The sequence below is a fragment of the Triplophysa rosa genome, linkage group LG16 (genome assembly GCF_024868665.1).
Source record: "Triplophysa rosa linkage group LG16, Trosa_1v2, whole genome shotgun sequence".
NCBI lineage: Eukaryota > Metazoa > Chordata > Actinopteri > Cypriniformes > Nemacheilidae > Triplophysa > Triplophysa rosa.
The window spans coordinates 9,380,711-9,404,736 of record NC_079905.1 but is presented as its reverse complement, the minus strand read 5'-3'; the positions used below and the strand labels follow the sequence as shown (position 1 = coordinate 9,404,736).

The 24,026-nt window shown below is 38.3% G+C and overlaps 2 protein-coding genes across 8 annotated transcripts; one reads left to right on the top strand and one right to left on the bottom strand.

The window, feature by feature from the left end:
• Positions 1–305: 305 nt before the first annotated feature.
• zgc:153441 (retinol-DH_like_SDR_c domain-containing protein) lies at positions 306–12,474 on the bottom strand. Of its 3 annotated transcripts, none has more exons than XM_057354449.1 (7): positions 12,042–12,474; positions 11,378–11,512; positions 10,014–10,205; positions 9,768–9,929; positions 1,248–1,367; positions 964–1,168; positions 306–722 (listed from the first exon to the last, which is right to left on the bottom strand). In XM_057354449.1, exons 1-7 carry the CDS (start codon positions 12,151–12,153, stop codon positions 620–622), a joined length of 1,029 nt encoding a protein of 342 aa, XP_057210432.1. In that variant the 5' UTR covers positions 12,154–12,474; the 3' UTR covers positions 306–619. The 3 variants fall into 3 exon arrangements, with proteins under 3 accessions (XP_057210432.1, XP_057210433.1, XP_057210434.1); XM_057354450.1 differs by having other exon boundaries at positions 11,378–11,492; positions 12,042–12,188; XM_057354451.1 differs by lacking the exon at positions 1,248–1,367.
• pogza (pogo transposable element derived with ZNF domain a) lies at positions 3,915–23,880 on the top strand. 5 transcript variants are annotated; one of them, XM_057354443.1, is made up of 19 exons: positions 3,915–4,395; positions 14,531–14,650; positions 14,762–14,869; positions 15,083–15,168; positions 15,389–15,482; positions 15,699–15,896; positions 15,988–16,194; positions 16,331–16,419; positions 16,516–16,862; positions 18,420–18,574; positions 18,679–18,779; positions 19,224–19,370; positions 20,014–20,148; positions 20,336–20,559; positions 20,682–20,822; positions 20,905–20,964; positions 21,036–21,148; positions 21,232–21,256; positions 21,512–23,880. In XM_057354443.1, exons 1-19 carry the CDS (start codon positions 4,041–4,043, stop codon positions 23,154–23,156), a joined length of 4,350 nt encoding a protein of 1,449 aa, XP_057210426.1. In that variant the 5' UTR covers positions 3,915–4,040; the 3' UTR covers positions 23,157–23,880. The 5 variants fall into 5 exon arrangements, with proteins under 5 accessions (XP_057210426.1, XP_057210427.1, XP_057210429.1 ...); XM_057354446.1 differs by lacking the exon at positions 3,915–4,395 and adding an exon at positions 13,220–13,384; XM_057354445.1 differs by lacking the exon at positions 3,915–4,395 and adding an exon at positions 13,408–14,014 and having other exon boundaries at positions 21,512–23,879.
• Positions 23,881–24,026: the final 146 nt, after the last annotated feature.

The following is a 24,026-nucleotide window of genomic DNA, read 5'->3' as shown; positions in this document are numbered from 1 at the left end:
TCGAAGGCACAATAACACGTATCCCATAATTCAATGCTGCAACGTACAACAGCCTAAATAAAGCGCCATATTGGTAAGGGCGATGCGCTTAGTAGTCACGCCATAAATGCGCGAGATATCTGAAAGCTAGTTACTTATGTGTTGTTTTTATTTTGTAAAAAATATTTTAAGTTACGGGTTAATGCTTTTATTTATCACCAAAAGAAAAGTCTTCATTTTCATCTCTAAAGTAACAAGTGAAGTGGCCATTAAGTACCATTTCATCAACACATGGCTACACCTAATGCATCAGGCGAGTTTATGTTTAAAGCATCATGTTTATTATCAACAATTTCAGATGGGTGAATTCAAAGTATTTGGTCACAAAATGGGAACTATTTTTTTAAATATTGATAAATGGCAGATAGAAATGATTTGCATTGTCACACTTTATTTCATCCCACACACACACAAAAACAAATCCTGAAATCTTCAGTTTGGCTATCATCTAACCTTTAATCGTTTTATTAAGAAAGGTTTATTAAAAAAATTATAACGTGGCAAAGAGTGAATGCGTAGCATTGATCTTTAGGCATATGGTAGGCTATTAAAATAAAAACGTGATGAGATGTTGAAGGTGTCAGTCTTCACTGTAGCCCACAAGCTTTGCACTCACTTCCCACAATCTCAGTGCAGCGAGATCATCTTTTCCCTCAGGAGCTGGTTCTTTCAGCTTACAATCACTGTAAACAAAATGATCTCATAATTCTCCATTCTATAAATGCATCATAAACAGCAAGTTAAAAATATTTTGAGAATCTATGATGCAAATATCTTGCCAAGTATTTTCTCTAAAAAACCAAAGTAAGATTACAGATATAAAACAGGTGTTGAGGTTTCATAAGCATTCGATGCATAGGTGTCACTTTGTTGTAAAAAGTAGGTGGTTAATTCTTGTTAAATGATGTACATTGTGGTCAGCACCTGAAGTAGCAGCCACTGTGAGGCTCCAACCACTCAGCAACAGCACAGTAGATGGTGGTCTGAGCACCTTGCTTTGGGGTTTTCATCAGTAGAATGGCAGGAATAGATAACAGGGCACCGATGAGAGGGTGTCGCGTCTGCACATAACGCCCCAGTTCAGTGCGGATTACTCCAGGATGAAGGGCATACACGGTCACACCAGACACTGGTTGAAAAGTGTGGATGATTAAACAACACACAAGGGAATAAAACAATATTCATTTTCTGGTGATTGAGGCACAAACCTTTAAGCCTTCGCCCTAACTCTTGAGTAAACAGCAGGTTTGCAAGTTTGCTCTGCCGGTAACTAATCAAGGAATCATATGGTGCTTTGTTGAAGTTAAGGTCATCAAAGTGGATCTTCCCTGTTAGAAAGTCATGAGTTGAAATAGTAAATCTAAACATATTTACACAAAACCAGGAAAATATGTAATGGACGGATCAAGATATATTCTTTATCCATAAACTTACATATTTTGTGAAGCATATATATTACAGAATTTTTTTAAGGGTATCGAAACCAAAAGATACGGAGCCTGTCTGGTCACCCGTCGGAGAAAAAAAAACAAGATCCGCAAATCCGTGGCCACAGTTTTGTAATTCGTTCCCTCAGTTTAAAAATCCGTACTCACGGATTCTAAAATTGTTCCCACGGTTTACAAAACCGTGCTCTCGGATTAATAAACTGTACCCACGAGTTTCCAATCCGTGCTCTCGGTTTTGTAAACTGTCCCCTCAGTTTTTGAAATCTGTACCCACAAATTCATAATCTGTGCGCACGCTTTCGCAATCCGTTCGCAGTTTTACAAACTGTAGTCTACTCGCGGAATTGAAGCCTCTGTCTGTCAACAGAACAAGCTCCTACAGGAACATTAACAAATATTGTATACTGTTTTATTTTAGATTATATTATAAATTGTCTTAATGTGTTTACACACGAGCGCATGGCGCATATAAAGCATGCGTTCATTGCCGCATTTCACTGGCATAAAGTTGGTTTGACATTAAACTTTCGATATTCGTGAATTTAGGGACCATTTCTAAAGTTACATACACATTAAAATACCTTTTTCCAACTTCAAAAGCATTTACAGGGAATGATTTATAGCCACAAAACTAACTGTACAGTGTTCATGTGTGTGTCAGCTATTATGCACAACTTTTAGATTATAGAGTATTAAAATAAACCATCAAATCATATGCACATATTCCTATACGTATATTGAGCTTTAAGTAATGGTATATTTGTGTATGAGACCATTATACACATAGGAATGTTTGCATGTGATTTGACGGTTTATTTTAATACATATCAATAATCTAAAAGGTGTGCATTCTATCTGACACACACATGAATACTTTACAGTTAGTCAGGGAAGTCATTCCCTTTAAATGCTTTTGAGCTTTAAAATTTGTATATTTATGTAGGTATGATGACATAGCAACCACTCGCGGCGAACATTCTGTCTCAACAATGTGTTCCAAACTGCGTAGTACTAAAATGTGTGTGTCATTCAATATCTACTCCTGGCCGCCTGGTGGGAGTATGTTTTTCCTGAATACGACGGTAACTACATCGAGTGCAAACCCCTGCAGCGTTGGACACTTCGGGATTTCAGCCCTAAGGTGATTTCAGGTTACCGCGACTTTCGGAAGATTTGCGTGGCTTTCAACCGGTCCGCGAGCTTCATCTAAGCTTTGGACACTACTGAAAGGTAGGTGGACATAAATGCATAGCTTTTATCTTGGTACTGACGAAATTCCATCGAAATCCATAGAGGAGAAGGTATTTTACTAAATCGCGGAAATTATGTAGTCACATTTGTGGCGGGTAGATTAGCGAATGTACTGCAGGCGTCGTTCTAAAAAAAAAAACATCGTCTGTATTTAACTCGTTCTATTTAGCCCATTCCAGCTAAAACAGTAAATTTTCATGATTTCATTTGAAAGAACTAACAAAATTCTACCTTCTATTCAAATTTCATGCAAATATCTGATAAAATGAGGAAGTTACAAGCAAAAATGTGTGAATAAGCATTTTCGGTCACATGACTTCTATTGTAGTTAATGTATACTATTTTCATATATTCCCCGTTATTTTAAATATCATAACTTTCGCAATCCTCAACTGATTTTCACAATTCAGGTGTCGTCGTAAAGGGAATTTTCAGCTCTGTCTAGTCATGTGATCTATTTTGAGTTTAGGGGTGTTTGGAAATTTTGTCATCATGCCTAATTTATGTATGAGCCCATACAGCAGTGAAACACATAGGAATATTTGCATTTGATTTAACGGTTTATTATAATAAATATAAATAATCTAAAAGGTGTGCATTATATCTGACACACACATGAACACTGTACAGTTAGTCTTGTGGGTACAAGTCATTCCCTTTAAATGCCATTGAAGTTGGAAACATGTATTACAATGTGTATGTAACTTTAGAGACGGTCCCTAAATTCACGAATATCGAACGTTTAATGTCAAACCAACTTTATGCCAGTGAAACGCGGCTTTATCCGCGCCACGCATGCGTGTGTAAAGTAAACACATTAAGACAATTTATAATATAATCTAAAATAAAACAGTATACAATATTCGTTAATGTTCCTGTAGGAGCTTGTTCTGTTGACAGACAGAAGCTTCAATTACGCGAGTAGGCTACAGTTTGCAAAACTGTGCGAACGGATTGCGAAAGCGTGGGGACAGATATGAATTTGTGGGTACAGATTTCAAAAACTGAGGGGACGGTTTACAAAACCGTGGGAAAAGTTTTAGAATCTGCGAGTACGGATTTTTAAAATGAGGTAACGAATTACAAAACTGTGGCCACGGATATGCGGATCTTGTTTTTTTTCTCCGAGGGGTGACCAGACGGGCTCCGCAAAAAGATGTTAAGTTTTCACCTTATTTTGTCGTAAATGTGAGCGCCGCCATCTTTGAGCTGTTTGTGTTAAGACTTCCGGTGAGCGGCTACAGCTAATAACAGTCGTATTGCGAGTGAAACGAGTGTGCGGTTTTGACGTTGATATTTATTATGGAACCCAAAGGTACAAGCTTAATGTGCGCAGTTAGAGGTTGCCACAATAGCTGGTACAAACGCCAAAAATTTCTACAAAACATTTGTTTTGACCATAATCCACGCACCAGAGCTGAATGTGGATGTGGCGCACGCTACGATCTGCATCCACCTCCAAAGGAAGAAGAATCTCTCCGGCTTTGGTTAAAAACTTTAAATTTAAAGCATCCACCAAAACGGCCGTATGTTTGCTCATTTCACTTTGTTGACAGAAGACCCACAGAAGATCATCCATTCCCTGAGAAGTGGTTAGGCTATGATGCTCCAGTAAAGACTCGGAGGCGACGTCCCGTCAGGACAGTTGCTCAAACAGGTACAACAGCTCGATGAAATGCATGGTTAAGTCGTTACTGGTACCAGTGTCGATTGTCGAACGCGTGCGACGCATACCGCACATACCACGAAATGGGGACCCCTCCCACCGGCAGTGACGTCATGTCGAGCAGCTGCTGTATTATTGCATTTAATTATTAACATTATATAGGTTATAAAATTTAAATGTAATATACAAAATAACTTCACTCTAAAGACTACAAGATAAATGTATATGTTTGGGAATAATGAAAAAACAGCGCATTAAAGTCCCAGTGAAATAAAAAATTACAATGCCTGTATTTTCATGAAACATTGCAGCGTTTATTGTAAATAGTTTATCAATGTGGGTCATTCACTTTTTAAAAATCGTGTGCCCTCATAAACTTAAGTTAAAATCTGAATATGCACTTTCGTCCTGTAATGACTATCCATCTTAAAGCCCCAGTGAAATCAAAGTGAACGTTTTTTTCCTTTTATTAAAAATAAGTTAGCCTTAAGGACATCAATAAACTGATATGCTCCTTTAAGGCTATATGGAAGAGGCTATATGAAGATCGGACATCGCAGCCTTGATGAGTAAAGGAGAAGATAAACGCCATTGTCACTCACCAACATAAATAACAAGCGTCAAATGACACATCACTGGTAACACTGATCTTCCTATTCTTTTCAGTACACTTTTACACCACTCTGGCTATGCAGCTTTGCCAAGCTGACTGTTTGCCAAACAGTTTAACAAAACGCTATTGGTTATTTTAAAAGGGGGTGGGGTCACTCGATATGTCACGTGCTCTCTGCATTTTTCAGTTGAAATTACATAAACGCATCAAATAATGCTGTGCGTTCCAAGGCATTACAGTGGGGCTTTAAATGGCGTATGTTAGATAGCTTGGGCAGAGCATCCGTTAACTCCTCCCCTTCAACTGTCCAGTTCCATTTCAAAATGCAATGGCTGTTTTTATACATCCATCAAATCGCAGAAAGCCACGCCCACTATTTTTCGCATTCAAAATTCCATTTCACTCGGAAATGTGTCAAAACACGGAAGTAAAAATGATCGCAACTTCCGGTTCACAGGGACTTTAATACAGAAAAAGCTTAATTTGTTGACAATTGTCTACCACATTAATAACAGGAAAACAATAACGGATTTACCAACGTGATTTTATCGCAGTGCTTATCGTCCGGTGTGAGTCCCACCTAAGTTAGCGTCACCTGCGGGGCTGTGAACAACGGGTGATGGAAACAAGTGATGTTATTTCGGGAAATTTAGCAGTATGTTCTGTTTATTCTGCATTTTTGGGCTCCACTTAAATATTTTTGCTTAAATATTCTCAGTCAACGTGTTAAAAGGATACTCCACCCAAAGATGAAACTTCAGTTATCATTTTCTTACCCTCAAACCCTTTTTCTGATGAACACAAAGAAAGATATTTGGAAAAATGTTAGCAACTGACATTTCTTGGACATCATTAGCTGCATTTACATTACCCGCATAGAAAATACGCCCAATGGAAACACATCAATTTTGCAAAAAAAGTTTTCGCTTGCATGAGGTGTTTTTCCAGGCATGTTTGGAAAGATAGGATATAAGGAATTCACATTGTTTAATGGCAATGCTGTCATGTTTTTATCTACATTTACAAAATATTGCTTAATTTTTGCGCAAATCTGTAATGGAAACCCGGCTATTGACTACCGTAGTAGGAATTGTATCTTTTTTTGGTTCTGTTAAACACAAAATTAGATATTTTGAAGAATTTAGGAAAGCAAAAAGTTCTAGGGCACCTTTGATTATACCATTATTAATTTATTTTTATTATTATTTTTAGGTGTATACCTTTAAGCCTAAACAGTATATGGACCCATTGTAAAGTATTTGACATTGATATTAATGGAGGATCAGCCTCCCTGCAAATAAACAAGTGAGTTCAGTTTTAATATATAGCTGCAAGCAGCAATTACAGGGTCAAGCCCAAAAATGGCCCATAGGGAAACATTTTGTACATGTCAGATGATCAGATATTGAAAACAAGTTTAAAAACAGGGAAAGGCATTAAGAACACATAAAATTGCTTATAACTTTTGACCACTAGGTGACGCTCTGACCAAATATTAATTGAGGCAGACAAGATGTGCCATTGAAGAGACATACCAAGTTTTGTGTCAATACACAAAAGCGTTGCAAAGGTACAGCCATATGACCTTTTGGGGTGCTCGCCTTGATTTCCTTGAAGCTGAGAACCATTTGATCAATCAAAAAGCTTTTAACAACTTTTTGTCAGGAGGGTCTCAAGATGCTATGTACCAAATTTTGAATGAGGAGTTCAAAAAAGTAAGTATGATGGAATATGACAAATTTGTTATCAAATTTATCGTCTCTAGCCAACAAGTCTAGCAATATGAATAAAATGACATTATGTTGAATTTTTCATATGCTATAAGCAGTTTCATACATTTTGTTATATCTCTTGACCACTAGGGGCGCCTGCCCTAGTGGTTTTGTAGCCATACGCTATTGTGTTTGTAAAATACCGCATTTTATGACAAAATTTGAAATTTGTGGCACCCCCAATGGCCGACCGAGTAACATTTGATATGCCTTGACTTGGCATGACTCAAGGAATCAAACGAGATCACCCTCATGATTTTAGATGAAATTTATTATTACTTTATTAATATATATCTATATATTACTTATGACCAGTAGGTGGCGCTGTGCTAAAACTTGGTGTGTCACCGTCAGGCCCAGATCTTGATGACATATACCAAGTTTCGCATCGATACATGAAAATTTGTCAAAGATACAGCATTAAATCCATTTTGCCGCACTCTTCGTCAAATTCATCGGCACGCCATTCGAGAACGGATTACCCAAACAAAAATACATTTTTGCCAGCACTGTCTTGATGGTAGTTACCAAATTTGGTGCAAATCGGACAAACGGTCTAGGACGAGTAATTTTAAATGCCTGTACGTAATATGACCTCATGGGGTACAATCGAATTGGCATCAGCCAATGGTTCATAGGTAAGAAGAATTTTGTTTCTAGGGGTGTGCTCCAGTCCAAATTTGTATGCCCTTCCCTTGCAAACCTCCCCCAGTCTCGTTGACTAGGAGTGGGCGGATCGATCCTTGAAGTATCGATACTTCCGATACTGAGGTTGTATCGAAAAGGAACGATCCTAACATTAAAATATCGATACTAATGTGTTTTTAGTTGTACTACTGATTTTATTTATTTACTAATGTAGCAAATAATTGTATAATGAAGAAAAACTATTTCCCATACACCTAGTTTTGCACACGTTGCTCCTCCCTGCCGTGTTTTGTAGTCCGCTATCACGTGACTCAGCAATGCCAAGCGCAAGCACGCAGACGCTGCTGCAGCCAGCGAAAAGGTGAGGAGCATCGTGTGGAGTTTTATCACATCGGTGAATAAAAACACTGCGAACTGCGTTGTATGGCAGTGGGCCTTTGGGGGTAAAAATCCAAAGATTGAATGTACTTTATTATTTAAGCACTTTATTTACTTTGTTTCTCAATTGTGTGCACTTTGTTTATAAATTCACTTAAAAAAGTGTAATGAAAGGGAACAATGTTAATTTGTTCTATTATTTTCTAAACATAACACTGAACAAAAATGGAAAAGCAGTTTTAAAATCTTTGTTCTTCTGTAATAATTTTGTCCACTTTGGGTTTTTTTAAAGCTATAGAAGTAGTACTGGGATAACGAGAAATTGTTTTGTAATATATCGTTTTTCAGTTCTGTTAATCTGTTATTGTTACTATTTTCCAGTAATAATTTGGTGAAAAGTTCATGTTTGCAAATTCGATTACAGGAATAAATAACTAAATAAATAGATTCATTTGGTTTAAATTATGTCCCGTGTTTTAACATCTATATGATTAATTAGCCTACAGGCACATTAAGAGCATAAATCACAAAATATTTTAGTGGTCATGAAAATGTATTCAGATTTAGCATATTAATGATGCATTCATCTGATAAATCATGACATTTCATTTACAGGAAAGTAAATGTAAGTTCAAGTGAAAGCTTTTTAAAAGTAAAAAGTATTGGTATCGGTATAGATATCGCCAATACTGGCCCTGCATTTACTTGGTATCGGATCGATACCAGATTTTACAGTATCGCCCACCACTATCGTTGACTCGGATGTGCGTTATTGCTTACGTTGCATGAGTGCCCACTACTGGCGGAGCTTGTGAATAAGGTGTAAATAGAACGCCCTTGATCACTTGGTATTCACTTTGAAGCTGAATTATTAAATAAATCCCTATTCACTTATTAATTTGTTTTATGCACCATTTTATATACATATCAGTTGTTGTAGAAAATAAAAAATATAGATGGCTGTATAAGCTATTGGAGAAAAAATTAATTACACAGTCAAAACATCAATACTATAAACTTTGACTGTAGGCTAAGCTAACTATGAAATATTATGCAATTAAATCTCAACATAATTAACATAATATACACAATTTTGCGTGTATTAAAAAAAGTGTATATATACAGTTGAGCGATCTGCTGTGACGTCACAATCAAGTTGAATTGTGGGATATAGAGCTGCTTGAAGTGTACAGTACAGATGAAGTAGACTCGCTCCCTCGGTCAAAATCGAGGGAACGAGGGTCTGTCCATATAAACTTACCTCGTCCACTTCACAAAGTGGAACGCACTTAAAAATGGCGGTGGGGATTCCCGCGAGGGTAAGTGTTTAGGGAAGTTTGCGAGGGCCCGTCTAAAAGTGAAGTGGACATATCCTAGGACTTATGGTTCAAAAGTTATGAGAAAAATGTGTGTGAAACATTGAACTGGTGTTGGCGCTATAGAATTTGAGTTAGAGACTCCAAATTTGCTGTGGTTAAGGATGATACTGTCTTCTATCTGTGTGCCAAATTCTATAACTTTTTACCATACGGTTGGTTCTATGGGCTGCCATAAACACACCTAATGAATGTTTGACCCCTAAAAAGCAAAGGCTTCCCGTAAACAGGTGAATCTGTGACATTGCCCAGCAAAAGGGATGAGGCTGCGGGGGTGTCCCATATGCCACTGACTGGTACACCTCTGTGTTTTTATACTTGCTCATAAGAAGACCCCATGTAACTGAATATACGTTCTAGCCACTTTTTGATTTCATCCCCCCCCTGTTATACATTGCAGGTGTGGAAAATATTTACCATAACTGTTTTTAATCGTGTTTTGAGCGTGCTCCCATGACATTGCTTTCCACCGGCCGGCAAATAAAACGGAAGTCTCAGCACAAAAAGGAAGTATGTCACATCGTTTACTTCCACGTTCAAAAATATGGTGGCTGCAAGAGAACATGACATCCTCACCTCCTTTGTGAGCAATACTGGACACATTAATAACTCGACTAGGAGTAGATTTCCTTAGCACATCCAGAAGCATAACAGTCACAAGAAAATGGCCCAAATGATTGACAGCAAACTGGGTTTCATAGCCGTCCTCTGTAAGGCCTTTAGGGCACATCATCACGCCTAAGAGTACAACAATAGGTTTCACATAGTGTTTAAAGCAATTTTTATAAAATGCACAAGATGATTTGTCGAACAAGGTCTCACCAGCATTGTTAATAAGTATATCCAGTCGGTTTTCAGTGGCAACATACTCATGAGCAAACTGCCGTACAGAGAACAGAGATGCCAGGTCTAAGTGCCGAACGACTATGTGGCCGTTTCCTGTAGATCTGCGGATCTCTGCTGCCGCCTTTTCTGCTCTTGAAAGATCTCGACAAGCCATCACAATTCGAGCCCCTAAAAAAAAGATAATAGAAAGGCAGCAGCTATTTGCACTAAGTGTAAATAGCGACAGATGCTATTTACACTAAGTTTAAATAGTAGTAAGTTCTGTTTACACTAAGTGAAAATAGCAGCATTTCTTAGCTATATGCTATTTACACTAACCAAAAATAGCTGTAGGGCCTATTTTCTTTGGATTAAGTAGTTAGATGCTTTTTACTTATAAATAGTGGCAGATAACTTTACTATTTGCACCTCAGTATTATTGTGCATTAAACATTATGCAATAATAACAGACAGTAAATCATTATATTTTAAAAATTCTTAAAATGATGGCAACTTATTGAGATATTAAAGCCCTACACCTACCCCTAACCTTACCCTAAACCTAAAGTTTATGAATAAAAATGAATTTTAAGTCTTAAATCAATTTTATTGAAAGCAAATGCACTTATGATCTGTAAAGTAATAAAAAAGGTTGTAGAAGGTTTTCAGCAGGATTAGAACCCTGGTCTCCCGTGCCGTGCTATACAGACTTTACACTCTATACCACTCCTGTCACTGTTTGAGATGGTGTCAATCTTACACTTTCTCTATTCCAATCACATATTGGTAGACGGAGCTAGTGTATATAGTCTCTGCCAACAAGGCGGGCTATTTGTACTCAGTGTAAATCGACACTACGTATTAGAAAATGTGCCTATGTTTTGCTGTGATGCAGCGTGGACCTTAAATCCTATGAAATAAAGGTATTGGGTCCAGTGTGTACTTTTTTGGAGGATCTATTGACAGAAATGCAATATAATATACATAACAATGTATTCAGGGGAGTATAAAGACCTTACATAATGAAGTGTTATGTTTTTATTACATTAGAATGAGTTATTTCTATCTACATACACCACGGGTCCCCTTACATGAAATTCACCATGCTGTTTCTACAGTAGCCCTAAACGGACAAACTGCTCTACAGAGCGCATTTCATAAATACGTTATCTCCTATGACAAAGGACCGAAAACGTGATCTTAGCCATGTGTCAGCCACCATAGTGCTATGAAAGGGAGGGGTGAAGTGAGCCGTTGGTTGCAATTCGCAACTTCACCACTAGATGCTGCTAAATTTCATTACATACACTGGACCTTTAAGAGGATAAAATGATGAACAATTAGGACAGCATGCTGCTTACCTCTCATGGCCAAGTCATGTGCTGTCTCTTTTCCTATGCCGGTGTTGGCACCAGTAATGACAACCGTCTTCCCATCCAGTCGCACACGACATCGACATACTCCACCTGCAATCCACTTTCGTAGCAGAACCAAACCTTTTTTTTTTAAAGAAAACTTATAAGCTTTATTTTTGAATTCAGGACCAATGTATAGTTTTCTTAAAACAATAGTTAAGAGTGATGTATGCAGCCTTTACTGCAAACCAAGTGTCCAAGTGTTTTAAATTCAGCTTAGATTTAGAAGCTGTGTTGGAGAGCTGGCTGGTTGCCTGTATTAGATTTGATATTAAATCCATGAGGTCCAAAACATTTCTGGAAATTCTTAAATGTGTACAGTTACGTATTTGTTACATTGTGTTACACTGTGTAAACATCCTGCCAGCAGGTTACCGACATGCTTGTATCAACTGTCTACAGTACAAGATACAGATATGAAGTGGGGGTTACAGTTTGATAACAATACATGATTTTATATAGCCACTTCCCTTCTATCTTTTGAGCCACAACATCTAAATAAAATAAATAAAAAATGAATAAAAACCAACTGAACACTAAATTCTTTATTGTATTTTACAATATAATCGCCAAAAGTGAGCAAGAAAGGAAATTATATTACATAACTTACTAATAGCTGTGACGGCAGTTGCTGTGCCATATTTGACTAGACAATTTGAGTTCAGTTCCTCCCAAAGTTGAATGGCAGAGATAGATAGATACATGTCATTCGTTGTGATCATCTTAAAGTTCTACTTTCATTGTATTTTCCGGCCTAAAGTATAAAGCTTCTCTTTACTGTTGTTTATTGTTCAACTGTACAGCCACTATCAACCTCACTGACTGCTAACACGTCTGAGCGCCCTGCATTTACGTCTGGGTTAAGGTTTTATAAGAAGATTAAGACAAGATCATGTTATCCATGGCTTATGCCTAGGCAAAATGTGTATAACAAAAGCAGCAATCAACACAATTTCTTAATTTAAAATACTAATATCAGTGTCTTTTGTTAGGCAACAAAATGCAAAAGGTAATTTAGATTTTAAATGTTTTAAACGACACAGTTCCAATTCTAACACAATGGATAAATGTGTACAGTCTGGAGTATTTAACAACCCAACCCCCCCCCCCCCCCCTTTTAAGCTGTAAAAGCTTTTTGTGTATGTTGGTAGGTCAAGAAAACCCATCCTTCTATGGTCTACAGAGTCAAATAAGACAAAAATTGTTTGGTTTTGTTTGAACGTCATGCTCTGTAATCAAACCTTTATAAACATAAGCATACATATTACACTACACATTACATTGCTTATGATCTTTTTTTACATGCTAAGCAAAGATGCGTTCTGCAGAGACCCCATATAAAAAGAAAACGTGTTTATGGATGGTCTTGACAACACAGTAGGAATCCTGATCGAGGATTAACGTTCTTTCCCCAATACAACGTTTCAAATACATTTTCCGAGCATGATCAATGAGCCATTCGCACATAAAACACGAAAGGTTTTGGCGTTCCACTTAAAAGTAGTCGATTCGCTTATCAGAGCAATAAATCAGAAATCAATAATACAACTGTGATCATTGTCAAGCATGAAACGTTAATGTAAATAAAATGGGTTACGCTTTCTTAACGACGCTGTTCATTTTAAGAATCGACGTATTTATTATTACTTTTGGATTGGACAAAATAAGTGTTGCGTTACTGGTTGTAACCAAACAGTGCATGTCTATTAAGTACTTGTAATTATATACATTTCGTTAGTGTGGAAAATAATGTGGTACACTAAACAAGCACGCTACGACAAATATAAATTGTTTCCATATGTGTGGTGTAGGAACGTTTCATATTGTGAATGGGAATCATGCAGCCTCGATTTGAAAGCCTAATCGCCATCTTGAAAAGGGGAGTGAAAATTATTGTGGCAGAGAAACGATTATAGTGAGACTATTAAATGTGGCGTAACACAGAATAAAGAGGTAATATTTCGACTTAAAAATATTGAATAGCGACTTTCATTGTTTCTGTCGTGGCGCATTGCTGCATGCATTTTGTAGCCTAGTGCTACGTCTGAGCTAATGCTTAGGCGCCAGTGCATTCGGTTTAGGACAGCCGAACATCTTTATCGAACAAACGCGTTATAGTAAATCGGAACAGGACTATATCTGCCCTCAAACGTACAAAAATAATGCAAATGTCACATTTTAATGTAGCTGGTGATTGGGTTCACATGTTGATGTGACGTTTTATGTGTTCTTTATGAATAGAATTAATCAAAAACCTATAGGCACATTTCCAGCATTAATATGTACTGCACGTTGTCTTTTCGCGTGTGCTGACACCAAGTATTTTATTCGCATTTAGTTAATAAATCGCGAATTATAATGATTAGCCCGCCTTATTCACAAAGATCGCAGCCAATCAGTGTGCAGGGAATATTCGTGGAAGTGACGTTTTTAAATGTTCGCCTACCACTACAAGCAAAGAGGGAAAAACGTCTTCAGAACAGAGATGTTTTCCATCATGGCAAAGCCTGCGATAAATGAGAAGAAATAGCGGATTTTATAAAATGGTTTCCTGTCTTTTGCATATGCAAAACGGTGCATGAGGTAAGAGTTTCACTTCTTCTCACCGGAAGCAATGCAATAGTGTTTACATGCAAGTTGTTAAAAGTTGTGCAGCCAGGTAACCGCTAGCCCCGGTAGCTATACACACAGCTGCACGGGCTTCCACATTGGCTGAGATACGGTTAGCAGGGCGGGCTAGCGTTAGCAACGCGCGCTGTTTTGTGAAAGGAAGTGGGAGATCGCGAGCTTGACTGTGTTGTGGGGGGGACTCGCACGTAATAGAATAGATTTGTGTATTTATGCCAAAAAAAGTATAAATATATAAAAAATAGTTTAAACTCTAAACTAAAATAAATGATTTAACACACTTTAAGTACTGATGTTTAAATAATTTAATTTACAAACAGTTATAGAATTATTCATTCATATTTTTATTACACTTTTATTATTGTCAGTTGTAAATTGTCTAATAAATTGTTATAATTGTGATTTTTTTTATTTGGTATTGTTATTATTACATTAATAATAAGTTAACCACTCAAACCCACTAAATTACAGGAGAATGCTCACGATTTAACAGAATTATGGCTGAATCTGACCTTTACATGCAATGTGATGAAGATGATCTGGCTCCATGTCAGAATATTACAGAAAACACAGATCACCCTTGTACCACAGGTAAATTGGACTCTATAGGGTATTCTGCTTAACTGTTTAAAGAAATAATACATGTTTAATGTCTTATGTGTGGTTATGTTGTTTGATTATTTGTTAATTTACCTACTCTAGACAAAAGTGGCAATACTGTACTCTCATCTGCCCCACCTGATGGCACCTGCTCTAAAGAGCCACCGGCTGCTGCTGACATCACACAACAAGCTGTGCCTTTGGCTAATGGTGAGGAGACAAACAAGCATGCCATAAAAGAATAACATTCATTCATGCAATTTAAAGGTGACTTTAATTAGAGCTTTACACCTTCCTTTCTAGTTACTGACACTTGGTGGTTAGTAGGAATCACAAACATGCCTAAAAATGTGGCCAAGAAACAGAAAAACAAGTGAAAATCCATATTCAATAGTGTTTTTGTATTCTATCCTGTGTTTCTAGCTCCTGCTGTTGTACTGTCAAATGCCGTCCAGCCAAATGTTGCTGGAGGTGGTACGCTTGGTCAGACCATCTACATCACCACACAGGTTTTACTTGTCTCATTTACTGCTCTTTTTTAACTCTTCTTGAATGGTGCATTTCTACATTTTAGATACTAAATATATCATTCTGAAGAGGTACCCGGAATATAGTCTTTTTGAGAGACCTTCGAAATTCAGATGTCGTTTCTTTCTTAAAAGAGTACTTGTTGGATTGCAATATTATTACAAGAATGTTAGAACATTAAGTAATGTTCATGCATCTTAGACTAATCCAGGACAGCCTCTGTCAAGCCCACCGGGTCTGGGAACATCAGTTGGCTACATCTTGAATGGACAGCCCATTACTTTTTTGACTCCTGGTAAGTCATAACTCAAACGACTGGTTTTATTTCAGTGTCTCATCCATATTCCATAACGCATTGATCACCTCAACATTTATACAAATGTATAAATCTGCAAGTATTGACATAACTTAAGGTGTGCAGAAGAGTCCTGTCTGTCACCACACTATCTTTTGTAATGCTCTGCTAGTAGAAATAGTTTTTATAATCAAAGTATTTTTTCAATCTCTTTAGCTCAGGCACCACAGTTACTTTCTCCACGGATGGTCACTACAGGAAGTGCAGCACAGCCCGTGTCCCCTGGAAACATGTCCAGACTGCAGATCCCGGTCACCCTCAACACTTCAAACCTACAGAGCGTCACTTCAGTGGCTCCTGGGATGACCTCTCTTAACATGACACCTTCCAGTATCCTACCAACCACAGCTACAGGTACCAGAATATCATTTTATTATGTGTCTTAAGTAATAATAAGTGTCTTTTAATGTTAAAAGTGCAATAATAAATTTGTTGGTTTTCTTAGGCACAACAGTAAAGGTTATAAAGCTCACAAAACTTAATGTTGGAGCTGCAGCAGCTGCTGGTCTAGTATTGAGTCACCCAAGTCAGCCCACCAAAGCCATCACAATGCAAACAAAAACAACAACCAGACCTCCAGGTCAGCGACAGTCACAGACCGAGAAACGTCAGGCACAAAACCCCGCCGCCCGTCCTGTCACAACAACAAATGGTTAGATTCACAAAATGCACTGTTTCAGTTGTATCTCTCTGTTGTCGCACTGATTATCACTTGCTGTTTTATGGTTGTATACTGTATATGTAAATTTGATTTAAAAAAAAGATGTTTAAGATTTTTTTTTTTACAGTGTTTAAAAAAGGCTCCAATCTTTCAGCTGTCTGCGTTCGCTGTAAATACAGATACCAAAAGAGTGAAGCCCTCCGTGGATACTTCTGTGTATGTCTGGATTTGTTTGTTCTCTCCTGGCATTTCTTAACTTAAGTCTTTGAATTACACACTTTATTCAATTATTTGTCTTATTTTATTTTCTAGCAATGCAATCAGGAGCTTATTGGGAGTGTGTGGCGACTTAAATCCAAAACTAAAAAAAGCAAGTGCCCGAGTGAGAAATCAGGCTCACAACCCTCCATGTTGGAGACTCCTGTGTCTTTCTCCAAATCTTCAGAATCTTCGCTCAAGCATGTCACCGCTTCTGAGTTACCAGCGGGAGTGCCTAGTCCAGGCTCTGGGGATTTGGACAACCAGGGCAGACTGATCATGTTAGTCGAAGACTTCTTCTACGGGCAGCGCCCGGGTCGAACCACCAATATAGAGACCAGACGAGAGACTGTCATAATGAAGTGTCAACTCTGTGACAAGAGGCTGATGGGCAACATCAAGTAAGAGATTTTATGTAGCATTTTACACTGTGAAGACAACTTTATTTGTGTTTATTTTGTGTTAGTGACTTTTCAAGTGAGTAATTCTGAAATGAAATGTGGATTTACACCATAGATGGTTAAGCAGTTTTCTCTGTGTTCAAAAATGTATGCGAGCCGAGAACTTATTGTAGATTGCGGTGGCGAACCGTGACGTTTGAGCCTTGGCCCTCTGCGCACGTGCAAAGTAACACGCAATACAAATACAAATCATGATTACACATATGCATTATGATCGGCGTGCCGTGTGTATGTGCTCTTCAGCGTAATGGACCACATGACAGACACTGCCACCCAGTCTGATCATAAAACCAACACAGACTAACGTACACAATACCATTTTAAAAAGCGACACCTCAGTGGAGCGCTCTCAGCAAAGAAAACCGGTGACTACACTAGCAGACAGTAAACAGAGATTCACCAGCGAATAAACTATGATTATAAAAAATCTTGGCGAACCACCTTCTGGTGCTTTTTCCGCTTTACGAGACTGCTTGCGAACAACCCCCCAGATGGCGGAAAGTTAGCAAAAAACAAAGTGCGCTCCGTTTAGAAAGATGATTTATAATTGGTCAGTTTTACTGTCACTCAAAATTAATCTCTCTCATTGATTTACTATTGTACTGTCAGCGGTAGACTCATTGTAGCCCCCCTATGTATGCACGCGTTCGATTTCTTGCATCATGCAGAGGCTGCGCAGACAGCGTATGACATCACAGAACTGTGACTGCTCCTTGATCTTGAATTACTCTTGTTAGCATAGGTGTAATTTACAGGTGGGACATGTCCCCGCCACTTTTTGGAAGAAATTAAGAAATGCTTGCTGAAGATGTGTATTGTTTAGGGGGCATTAACATCTAAAACTCGTGGAAAACGCAGGATGTGCTGCTTTCTCACCATCTCCCGTTGCTCACACTCGTAAGTTATATTTGCAGAATACAGAGAGTCTTCAGAAATGCGGCCAGTATAAAAATGCGTGCATCATCTGCACTCGCAGCGCTTGCTTGTGCATCCAGTGTCCAAGCTCAAAAACGTGTAAACCAATGAACAAGTGACATTTTTAGTCATAGGAATGAATTGTTTTAAAGTGTAGTGCACCGCAAAAGCCAAGTGACCTTCCCCAAATTACAGTTTGGGAACCACATACTGTGAGAGCTGGAGTCGAAAAGCGGAGTAGCCAATGGACAGACCGCCCACTATATATGATAAATATTCCCAACGAGTTATTACGAGTTATAACTATAAAAGTATTGTTTTTGTCATCTCTGACCCTACCACTTTTCAAAACAAAGTTACGCCACTGCTTGTGAGACTTGGAAATCTCACGTGGATAGAGTCTGCATCGATCCAGGAAGTCAAGTATACATATCTAATAGGGGAAATCGGCCGACTTTTATTAAAAATAATATTTTAAAGTTTTAAAATATAATTTTTTACGATAGTTTAGATCATCAGAGGGCCCTGAGGGTTCGCTACTGGTAGATTGTAGAAGTAATTTTTCGACCTTTAATATTAAAGGCTGATGAACCACATGAGACACCACATTGAAGTGGAGCACTTATCAGGAGAGATGGACAGTCATACAATGTGCCACCATTGCTTCAGAAACTTCTCAACACCATTTCAACTGCAGTGTCACGTTGAGTCCGTCCACAGCCAAGTAGAGTCTTCAAGTAAGTCTAAAATGAAAAATTAAGCAGTAGGTTTACAAGAGGCTGTGCTATATTGAGATGAAATTATATTGCCTCCAGTTATTTTTTGCATTTCGTTTCTACAGAAGTGTGTAGGATCTGTGAGTGGTCCTTTGATAATGAGCCCCTCTTTCTGAATCACATGAAACACGCGCACAAGCCTGGCGAGATGCCCTACATTTGTCAGGTAACTTGGCTTGTGTGTTCCACCTTAAAGTGTGTCATCATTTACTCAGTGATTGTTCACCCCCCCAAAAAAATGTCATCATTTACTCACCCTCATGTCATTTCAAACCTTTATGACTTTTTCTTCCGCAGAACACAAAAGAAGATATTTTGAAGAATGTTGTTAACTGGCCCCCATTCGCTACATTAGAAGTGATTGGGGGCCAATGCTGTCCCGTTACCAACTTTGTTCAAAATATCTTCTTTTGTGTTCTGCGGAAGAAAGATAATCATAAAGGTTTGAAATGACAAGAGGGTGACTGAATGATGACTGAATTTTCATTTTTGGGTGAACTATCACTTTAAGCTTTTTAGCTACTGAAATGAAATCCTTTGTCAGAATAATTTACTCTAGAACATGTGAACCAGTGAAAGTGCTAATGATTGCTTTGTTTTTGCACCTCAGGTGTGCGATTTCCGCTCCTCGTTCTTCCCAGATGTTATTAATCACTTTGCTGAGCTACATAAGGACACCTGCGTTTTGATGTGTATCTACTGCCTGAAAGTGTTCAAGTCTTGCACCAGCTACCAAGTGCACTACCTTAAACATCAGGTAAAGAGTGATGTAGATGCTCAGCATTGGGTATTTCTATGGCGGGACTTGCTAAATGCTAAAAAATGCTAAATGCTAAAATAAACAGCATTGCCACATCATGTTGCTGCTCATTTGCTTATATTTACAATGGTTGGAGTAATATTTTAAAAACCAACCCATTGTCTATCATCTGTTCATTCTATATTCGTATGGTTTACCCCCATGTCTGTGTTTTTCTGGTCTTGAGAAATATTATGTGGCATAAAAAAAATGAAGTTTTCAAGAACGAATGATATTGTTTTGTGAGAACTACCCAAGTACTGTTCAAATTCAGTTTGAACATTATCATTAAATCATGTTTAGATGAAAGTATCCCATTAAATCATATGCCTAAGAATTATTTCACCATTTATTCAGTCATTTGAAATCTGTACATGACGCTTACTTCCGTGGAACACCAAAGAAGATCGTTTGAGAAATGTCTCAGTGGTTTTGTGTCTTTAAAATAATCTTCTATTGTGTTCTGCAGAAGAAAGTCATACAGGTTTGAAATGACATGAGGGTAAGAAAATGATGACAAGATTTAACTATCCTTTTAAAGTGGTAGTTGCATCTTGTGAGAAAGTTTTGTTTCAGTCCTGATTACGTATGTTTTGTCCAGAAAAAAAGTGTGTTGCATTGTGACAAATGCCGACTTCAGTTCCTGTTCGCAAAGGAGAAGATAGAACACAAGCACAGGTTCCACAGGACGTGTGTCAAGCCCAAACAGTTGCAGGGCCTCAGGCCTGGCACAAGGGTAAGAGACTCTAACATCTCTACAGTAACAGTCTTTTTTCACAGATTTTATCGTTTAACACAGATGCAAGGTTTTGTTGTTCTTGCTTCAGAATAGGATCATTTTATAACTAATTGCATCAATTTACCGGGGGGTTATTGAGTTTTCGATGACTTGCATGTTGACTCTTGTACTATGTCCGTCTCAGGTAATCATTAGAGCTTATGCAACGAATCAAGTTCCTGACAGTCCTAGCAACAGTCATGTAGGAGCATCTCAGATGAACACATCCACCTCTAGCGAGTCAAAGATCTCTTCAGACACCACGTCAACCACTCCTGCATCTCAAAATGTCACCAATACAGTCATTCCCGAAAAGAAAAAGCCAGTGGAAAACATGGTGGAGCTGATGGTCAAATTTGAGCAGCAATAGTGAGTGTTTATTTTTGTTTTTTAAATTACTTTTTTTTTTAAATATTTTGTTGATCTTTTATTTTTCAAAAAAAAATAGGATTCATATTAATCTGACTAATGACCATCATCTAATTTTCCAGCAATGATATAGAAAAACAGTTCTGCATTGAATGTAGCTATGAGATTCCGGGTTTTTCCAACCATTTTCCCACCTATGTGCGCTGTTCACTCTGTCGATACCACACCTGCTGTTCCAGAGCATATGCCAATCACATGATCAGGTGAAAAATGTTATTCTAAATATTTCATTTATTTTACGAAACTTAATATTTGAAAAATGATTAATTTTGTCTTTATTTGCAGTGAACATGTTTCTCACAAAAGCACCAGAAAATACATCACACTGTACAAATCCTGCCCAAAGTAAGACACGAATTCTCTTCCCCTTTGGCTGTTGTGGCATTTCGACTTGAATAAATCATAATCTTTTATAGGAGGGGACGTCTAAGTTGTACCGACTGCAAATACAAAACTCAGATTGGAGATTTAATGGCCAGGCATCTTACTAAATTTCCTACACATCAAGCAAGCCGCTGCACCCTGCGTGGTAGGATTTTTTTTGATAATCAATATGACAATCTTGTTCTTTGCTATTACAGTCGACTGATTAGTAATATTTTTCTTCTGTAGAGGGATTTTCACGTGGTTTTAAAAGGTATGTCAATTTCAAATTGATTGCATGTGCTCTCTCTGCTCAAAGAATGATTTGGTTAGAAAAGGGCAAATATAGTAAAATCTGTATAGTAAAAAATGTCATGCCTGAGATCATTGTAGACATTTAAATTAGAGACTGTAAAGACATTACTGCAAAGAACTATTTTTGATATGCAAACACCATTGTATTACCTGTACATTCTGCCAAGTGTCATAAGTCATTTTCGTCATCTGTCTTATGAATTTGTCATTTTAGGTTTGTCTTCATCCCAACGGACTTAATCAAAGGTGGTCAGAGACTCAACATGAGGTCCCTTTTGCCTTTGCAAGTGGACAAGATATCATATCCTTTCCCCAAACCCCACCCTCGGCCCAGCTACATAATAACTCTCCCTGCCGGACCTGCCCATACACCATCCCTTCCCATTCAGGTTGACAATATAAAACCAAGCGTGCCAAACCAAAACTGTGAGGCAAAGCAAGATGCAACCAGATCCATTCTGAATGGAAGATCATCTCGCATGGATTTAGGAAAAATGGTGGAAAAGTCACCCCAGCTGAAAACTGTGCTGTACGCTCTTTGCTCTGGTGTCCCACAGGCTGCGAATCACTTTGGCACTCAGCCGGAAGAAATTCAGTCCTTGCTTTTGAAGCGGAAACATCAGCTCCAGTCCTTGAGAAGTGCAGAAAGCTCGATTCCACAGGCGGCCGACAGGTTAGTCGAATGGGTGCTGTACCAACGTGAGCAACAGCTGCCCATCGATGAAGCTAACCTGTTCAACAAGGCCTCCGAGTTCATGAGAAGTGATGGTGCGACAATCATCTCTTATGACTGGGTGGTTGATTTCTTACTGAGACATGATCTAGGCTTGCAGGCATTTGCCACATCTAGGAAACTGCTTCCGCAGAAGTCTCAGGAGCTTTTACGTTCCTTTATCAGCATTTTGAACCGGCAAATCGCCTCTCAGAGTTTTAGGCTGTCTGGGATTGGTGCCATGGATGAGCTGTCCGTCTTTATAGACATGGAGCAGTTAGATGGAGCCTCCGCAGATTCGTCCTCCATGATGTCTGCTTTTAAGTTGATGGGTACATCCGCTCCGCTGATAGATGTTGTCTTCACGGCCTTGGCTGATGGTACCATGCTATCCACCATGCTTTTTCTCAAAGGTGAACCATTTAGCCCGGATGCCCCATCCTTGCCTGACTTCATCATCCTGGAGGCTAAACCAGAGGGGTTCACAAATGAAGAAAGACTGGAGATTTGGTTGAACAAGGTATGGCGACCACATGTAAACCCCAGTTCTGGAGGTAAAGGATTGTTGATAATGGATACCTACAAAGGACACATGGCTGATGATTTCTTGACAGCGCTCAACAGTGCTAATACTCTGCCAACGGTGATCCCTCGCAGTACATCACGTCGTCTGCAGCCCTTGGAGGCTTGCGCGGGGCCTGTGTTACGAGAGTTTCTGCAAGCCTGCTGGAGTCAGCATGTGACATCAGAACCGCAGGAACTGGTTGAAGCGAAGCCTGCCGATTTGGCACGTATTCTCTCTGGTTGGCTCGTTGAGATACTGAATGTTCTGAGAGCGAAGCCAAAACTGCTTTTTCGTTCTTTCGATCAGGTTTTGAGCACAAACCCAGAATCAACATCTGAGGAACCTTCAGAGCTTATGAGGAGTCTTACTGAGGCTCTTTTTGCCAGTAAACTGCAAGAAGATGAAGCTGTTAAGCAACAGATATCAACTGTCGCTCAACATGACGCTTCTCCCGGTGTTGTTTCTCCTAAATCTTTGCCTTCCCCATCAGCTGGCATCCTTGCGTTGAAAAAGATCTTTGAGAAAGACAGCGATGTGGAGTCATTTCATGGTTTTGAGGATACAGAATTGATGGATCATTGAATTCCTTACCAATGGAATGTGTTTTTTACTGGCTGTTTTATGTGCCTTCTTTGACTTGTAGTTAGTGTCCATAAATAATAATGTAAAAATAGGTGATTGCGTGAACATGTTAGTACGAAACATATGTAAATATTTGTCACGCTGATGGAAGCTTAAAGGGATAGTTCATCCAAAAATGAAAATTATTTTCTCATTTACTTGCCCTCATGTAACTCCAAACCTGTAACAAAGAACATTGGCCCCATTATATCGACACAAAACATTAATCGATATGTCTTCTTTTGTGTACAACAGAAGATATATACAATCATATACAGCTTTTTGAGCAACATGAGAGTGAATAAATGAGGACAGAATTGTTATTTTGTGTGAACTATCCCTTTGAGAGTGATTAAATGAGGACAGAATTGTTATTTTGTGTGAACTATGCCTTTGAGTGTGAATAAATGAGGACAGAATTGTTATTTTGTGTGAACTATGCCTTTAAGATTGCCAAGTTATGGCTTCGGTTGTTGTCTTTTAATTGCTGACGTTTATTACAGTTTGTTTATCCTTCCAGTTTGGAAGTATCTGTTGTCAGAATGTGCATAGATGTAAATGATCTGAAATCCTATTGCCCGCTGCATGTAGAATTGTACCATAGCTTACTTGATTACATACAAATAAACACTTTAATAGATTTTTTTTTTTTTAAGCACTGTTTAGTCTCACAGTTGTCTTTTACAGAGCGGTTAGGCTTTATCAACGTATTTTAGCTACACTTATAGGCAAGCAGATTTTGATCTTCCGATGTTATTAACAAAAAATGTAACTTGCTCTTATAAACAAAGATAGGTTCAAAGAGCCTAGACAAACAAATTAATGTGTAAT

Bases quoted from the DNA above. Each gene is read 5' to 3' on its own strand.
- pogza (XM_057354443.1), top strand. From the start codon at position 4,041: ATGGAACCCAAAGGTACAAGCTTAATGTGCGCAGTTAGAGGTTGCCAC. The intron at 15,483-15,698 runs GTAAGTCATAAC...CAATCTCTTTAG, and splicing joins CATTACTTTTTTGACTCCTG to CTCAGGCACCACAGTTACTT. The intron at 21,257-21,511 runs GTATGTCAATTT...TTGTCATTTTAG, and splicing joins TTTTCACGTGGTTTTAAAAG to GTTTGTCTTCATCCCAACGG.
- zgc:153441 (XM_057354449.1), bottom strand. From the start codon at position 12,153: ATGATCACAACGAATGACATGTATCTATCTATCTCTGCCATTCAACTT. The intron at 9,930-10,013 runs GTGAGACCTTGT...TTGTACTCTTAG, and splicing joins TATACTTATTAACAATGCTG to GCGTGATGATGTGCCCTAAA. The intron at 1,169-1,247 runs GTTTGTGCCTCA...CTTTTCAACCAG, and splicing joins GTTAGGGCGAAGGCTTAAAG to TGTCTGGTGTGACCGTGTAT.